Consider the following 6028-nt stretch of genomic DNA (forward strand, 5'->3'; position numbering starts at 1 on the left):
TCAATTGGTGTCGTGATAGAGAAGGAAGCCTGTAAAAGTGGAGTCATTGACATTATCGGCATAGAGTCCATTGTGCTCTCCATCCCCATACAACTGGAGCCAGACTTGGTCGCCCACCTCCAGATGCAGAAGCACAGAGCCAGAGGCCTGGTCCACGTTCTTGTCCTGGTACTGGTCATAGGTGACGATCACAGCCTTGTCCTTCTTGAAGAGGCTGACCTTCACGTCCTTCATGTAGACCGTGATATGGTAGGAGAAGTAGTACAACCCAGGAATGTTGCAGAGGAATTTACCAGTGGTGCCATCATAGTGGTTTTGCTGATTGTAGAAGATCTTGGTAAAGCGAATGGGAACATTGGGGACAGTGACCCGGTTCTCCAGTCCCACACTGAACGCTGAGCGATATACATAGGCGCCTTCTCCAGGTTCTCCTTTCCTGCCTGGTGTTCCTGGAAAGCCCCGGGGACCTTCAGCCCCAGTTACTCCAGTTTCACCAGTATCACCCTTAGGACCAACAAGACCTAGAAAATGAGAGGACCTCAGTGACCACAGGGAAGAGAACTCCCGCCTAGGTTGGTCCAGCCTAACGTACTGTCCCTGTGCTCCCACCCACACTCTATTTGACTAATACAACAAGAAACCAATGAGAGCCACCAAATGGGGAGAAATGTCCCTTCTCATTCCAAATCCCCCACAACTCAGCAGGCTCCCATAAATTCACCTCCAACTTTATCTCTTATAAGTTTCCATCACAGACCTTCCCCTGTGCCCGCCCTTTAGACATTGGTCCAATTGGTCCCAATTGTGCTATCCTCACCTCTGCCTAAGATCCCCTTCCACTTCTGTTCTGTCTACCCATCTTCCCTTCAAAGCCTAGCTCAAGCCCCACCTCCCCCTTGAAGCCTTCATACTTAACCCAAGTCTGCAGTGAGTTCATTTCTCACATTTTATACTTCAGGTATTTGGTCACATTCAGTTTGGCATATTTAGAATAGACTTTCTTGTAGTGACCACTAATAGTCTTGGGCATTAGACTTATCTTCTTAACTAGACCGAGAGTTCTCCAAAAGAGGGCTGAGTCCTTCAAGGTGTGCAGTGTGTGTGTGTGTGTGTGTGAATGTCACTGGAAGGAATGGACTGAAAGGGGAATAGGAATACGATTATTGGAAATAGGTCTGAGGGTGGGCATGGGAAAGGGAATGGGGAAGGAGATGCAAGTGGAGCAGAATTAAGGGGCATCTGGTTATAGAAGTACCATTGATCCTCATCCCTGGGATCCCAACCACAATCCATTTCAGAAACATTATGGGTGACATAAAAAGGGTTTTCTTCTTCCCTGTGTCTGGGGATTAGTTAATAATTAATGCCCTCATATAGCCCTGGAAACCCTCTTTACCTAAGATAAAGAAGCCCAAAAACTTTATTCTTACCTGGATCTCCTTTCTCACCCTTTTCACCAGGGGTGCCATCTCTGCCATCGCGGCCTGGGGTCCCATTGTGGCCAGGATGACCTGGAATGCCCGCCATCCAACCCATGCAGGCACCCTTGGGTAGGGGAAGCCCAACTCCTGGCCCCTCAGTTGAGGTATCCCGGCCGTGACTGGGCAGAGCTAATAGAAGCAGAACAGCTTGCAGCAACAGCATCCTGAGCCCTGGAATCCACACAGGCACGGTCAGCCACGGGAGGACAGGCCCGGCAGCACACCCAGTCAGGACCTAGGCAGGACTCCATCCATCTCAGCAGAGTCCACTCTAAGAACTGCTCTGCCAATGCCCACTTCTAGGGCTCACCTTGATCTCTCTTTACCCTGAAATTTGCAGCTGTTCCCTGTGTGTATTCTCCTTCCTCAGCAGGATTGTAAATTCAGTGATGGCAGGAATGACACTCTCTAAAGTCCCCATATCTGAGATGGCACTAAGTACAGGGAAAGCTCCGAGAGTCAACTTGCCAGGACTCCATCCTTGAGCTTGCCAGAAATGACCACAGGTAGCTCCCTTCACCCTAACTGACTTCTATTGACCCTAACTGACTTCTCTTGCCCTAGTTCTGTTCCTCTTTTTCTTATCCTCTTTTTCTTTCATTTTCCATTTCTATTCTTCCTTCTTACTTTCCTACTCTCTTTATCCCTCTTTCCCTCTCCTGGGTCACATGATTAGCCATTTGGTATATTATGCATACACATGCACACACACACACACAAGCAGAGGCACATCACCCAGCGCGTATCCGCTGACCCACTGCCTGGGCCACACGTAGCTGCTTCTCCTTCCCTGCCTGACGCCTGTTCGGTCATCAGGACACCATCTGGGTGCTCACCTCTTCCAGGAAGTCTTCCTTATCCTCCCTGACCAGCTCACGAATGGAAGAGGGAAGGAAGGAGAGAGAAGTATATTTGAAATATGTATTTTATACCATGTGTGGATGGATGGATAGATAGATAGACAGACAGACACACATCTACAGTTCATTATAAGTAACTGTTATATAGCTCTTTGGAAACTACAGAAAACCATCCTCAACCTTAGGAATTTCTTTGTTTATTTTTTAAACATAGTGGAAATCATACTTCACACAAAAATTATTCCACTATTTTTCCCTTGTCATTTTCTAGCTTTTATAATCACTTTTTTTTTTTTTTTTTTTGGAGAAAGGATCTCACTTCATTGCTCAGGCTAGTGTGCCATGGCATCATCATAGCTCACTGCAACCTCAAACTCCTGGGCTTACGCCATTCTCCTGCCTCAGCCTCCCAAATAGCTGGGACTACAGGTGCCCTCCATCACACCTCGATAATTTTTCTATTTTTTGTAGGGATGGGATATTGCTTTTGCTCAGGCTGGTCTTGAACTCCTGGCCTCAAGTGATCTTTCCACCTTGGCCCTCTAGAGTATTAGGATCACAAGTGTGAGCCAGTGTGCCCAGTTTATAATCACTATTTTAAATGTCTGTATACTAGTACAAGTAGATATAGCCAAAATATACTTAAACATCTTTTTTGTTAATTTTTTAACCTATTTCCACTTTTAAATATTACTTTATGTTCTATAACAAATTATATTTTGATTTTAAAGGAATATCTCAAACATCCTTAGGTATATAATTTTTCCCAATATTCTTGTCCTGTATAACATAGTCACAGAAGTTAATAAGTGGACCAAAAGGTATAAGCATTTTTCTTTTTCTTTCTTTTTTTTTGCTAACTTTGGTACAATGTTAACTAAATTACAAGGCATAAACATTTCTAAGTCTCTCTTTTGTATATTTATATGTATATTTGAGTCAGAGTCTTGCTCTATCATCCTGGTTAGCGTGGCATGGCATCATAGCTCACAGCAACCTCAAACTCCTGGGTTCAGGTGTGATCCTTTTGCCTCAGCCTCCCAAGTACTGAGACTATAGGCACCACCCACAACACCCACCTCATTTTTTTTTTATTTTTATTAGACATGGGAGTCATGCTCTTGCTCAGGGTGGTCTCAAACTCTTGAGCTCAAGTGATCCACCCACCTCAGCCTCCTAGAGTACTAGGATTACTGGAGTGAGCCACAGCCCCAAACCATCTTTAGGTCTCTTGATACATAATCCCACATTGCAGTATGTCACACGGCCACCCAGTAGTATATCAGTGTGTGTATAAAAGGGCCTATCTATCTTAACTACCCTCATAGCTCTGGGTATTATCCTAAAGTACTTTTCTTCACTGTTAGTTTAGTGAACCGAGTAAATGGTCCTCACTGCTACAGTTCACAGTCTTTAAGAATTGATGAGTTATATTTTTTTTTAAAGACTCATTTCCTCAATTTAATTCCTGAAATCAGGATATCTCCAAGTGTTCTTTGGGGACTATTGGTCAGATATTTTGTAGACTTTATTAAAGACATAATGCGTTTTTTTAAGCAACTTAGGTTAGCTCTTTGCACCAACACTTTGCACACATGCTACGACCATTTCGATTAGTGTGCAGATTACTCTATTACTTTGTTTATCCTCCTTTTTAGGTGTACTGAAGCTTGAGTTTTCATAGAGCCAACTCTTGACATTTTTCTTTGCTTCTAAGTGTTAAACGGTCCTTATGCATACTAGAATTTGCTAAGTAGTCTACTTTCTTCTATTTTTCCCTATTGTTTGACTCTTTCGTCCAACTTTGATTTCTTTTTTTTTTTTTTAGTGTAAGCTATGATCTCAAGTACTCAAATGATTTGTCCTCATTTAAAGACTAGCACCTTCAATTAACCTTTAAAGGTGAAATTCAAGCACCTTTAATTAACCTTTTCCTTCCCCTACTGATTATTTATCCAGTATCAAGTTCTAATATGATCTTAAAGGTAAAATTACGCATTGAGAATGAAACTGACAGGGAGAAGGGAGAGGGAAGTAATGACAGCAGCGGAGACAGTGGCTAGCAGAGTCGGGTGTTGCTGCTTAGGCCTTAAGAGGGTTTTTAAGGCCACTCTTATTGCCTGTGTGAAAATTTGTCGCCCTCTACTGAATGTGGAGAGAACTTTGAGCTGTACATTTTTTTTCTTCAGAAATGAGGAAGGAAGAATCTATGTGTTGTTTTCCACAGAGAGACAGGGGGAGAAAATCCAGAATATACACACAGGTGAAGGCCCCTAAAGAAGGCCCCCCCGACAAAGGGGCTCAGCGCCTGTGGCTCAAGCAGCTGAGGCTCCAGCCACATACACCTGAGCTGGCGGGTTTGAATTCAGCCCGGGCCTGCCAAACAACGACGGCTGCAACCAAAGACTAGCCAGGCATTGTGGCAGACACCTGTGGTCCTAGCTACTTGAGAGGTGGAAGCAAGAGAATCGCTTGAGCCCAGGAGTTGGGGGTTGCTGTGAGCTGTGATGCCATGGCACTCTAGCAAGGGCAACAGCTTGAGGCTTTGTCTCAAAAAATAAAAAAATAAAAAGAAGGCCCCAAAGGGTGTTGGTGGCTACAAACCCCAACACCTGGAGGGAGGGCAAATTCCGAGGGCTCTGGAGTTCTCAGTTTTCTTCCCCTTTATGAAATATCAAGATCCTATTCTCCTACCCTAAAGGAATGCATTTTTTCCACAATACTTCAATGCTATCAACAGATTTCTTCACTAACAGGTACAAACAGTCTGGGTTCCATGCCAGTTCCATGGGGTGGAAGTGTGGAAAATGGGAGGCGGGGTGAACACACAACCCTGAGGAGTTTCTGAGGCTAGAAACCAATTCAGAATGAAGAACGCTGCACTCTAACTTAGTTCTGGATAGACAATGAGCAGTTCTTAACAAGAGAAGGTCGGTGCAAAGGTGCCTAATTTTCAAAAAATTTATTTCAGGGCAGCACCTGTGGCTCAAGGAATAGGGCACCAGCCCCATGTACCAGAGGTGGTGGGTTCAAACCCAGCCCCAGCCGAAAACTGAAAAAAAAAAAAATTTATTTCAAAATTATTTGTGTCCAAGAGGGACTTTACCTAACAAATGTAACCTGTATAACCTGGTTCTCTGTACCCTTAATGAATCCTCAACAATAAAATATATATATATATATATATTATGTAGCAATTACTATACTTTGATTGTTACACTCTGTTTCCATAGGGGAAAGCATTGTTAAGTGTAATTGAGGATTGTAATCTAAGACTTAGTAATGCCTGAAAAGAACACTTCCACATGGGCCAGGTGTGACGGGTCACGCCTGTAATCCCAGCACTCTGGGAGGCTGAGGCAGGTGGATTGCCTGAGCACAAGAGTTCAAAACCAGCCTGAGCAAAAGTGAGACCCAGTCTCTGTTAAAAATAGAAAAACTATGGGCGGCGCCTATGGCTTAGTGGGTAGGGCGCCAGCCTCATATACCAAGGGTGGCAAGGTCGAACCCAGTCCCAGCCAAACTGCAACAATAACAACAACAAAATTATCCAGGTGTTGTGGCAGGCACCTATAGTCCCAGCTACTTGAGGGGCTGAGGCAAGAGAATCACCTAAGCCCAGGAGTTGGAGGTTGCTGTGAGCTGTGACACCATGGTACTCTACCCAGGGTGATAAAGTGAGACTCT

General features: G+C 44.3%; 1 protein-coding gene across 1 annotated transcript in view; it reads right to left on the reverse strand.

Annotated features, from left to right (window-relative positions):
* The window catches only part of ADIPOQ (adiponectin, C1Q and collagen domain containing), a 10348-nt gene continuing 4320 nt past the window's right edge, over positions 1-6028 (reverse strand). The window contains exons 2-3 of the mRNA XM_003792717.2: positions 1431-1652; positions 1-521 (exon numbers count right to left, since the gene is read on the reverse strand). Of these exons, the coding sequence (XP_003792765.1) occupies positions 1-521; positions 1431-1644 (735 nt within the window). The 5' untranslated portion in view covers positions 1645-1652. The remainder of the gene's footprint in view (positions 522-1430; positions 1653-6028) is intronic.

This window comes from Otolemur garnettii, unplaced genomic scaffold (assembly GCF_000181295.1).
Source record: "Otolemur garnettii isolate 467f Iridium unplaced genomic scaffold, OtoGar3 scaffold00060, whole genome shotgun sequence".
Taxonomy (NCBI): domain Eukaryota; kingdom Metazoa; phylum Chordata; class Mammalia; order Primates; family Galagidae; genus Otolemur; species Otolemur garnettii.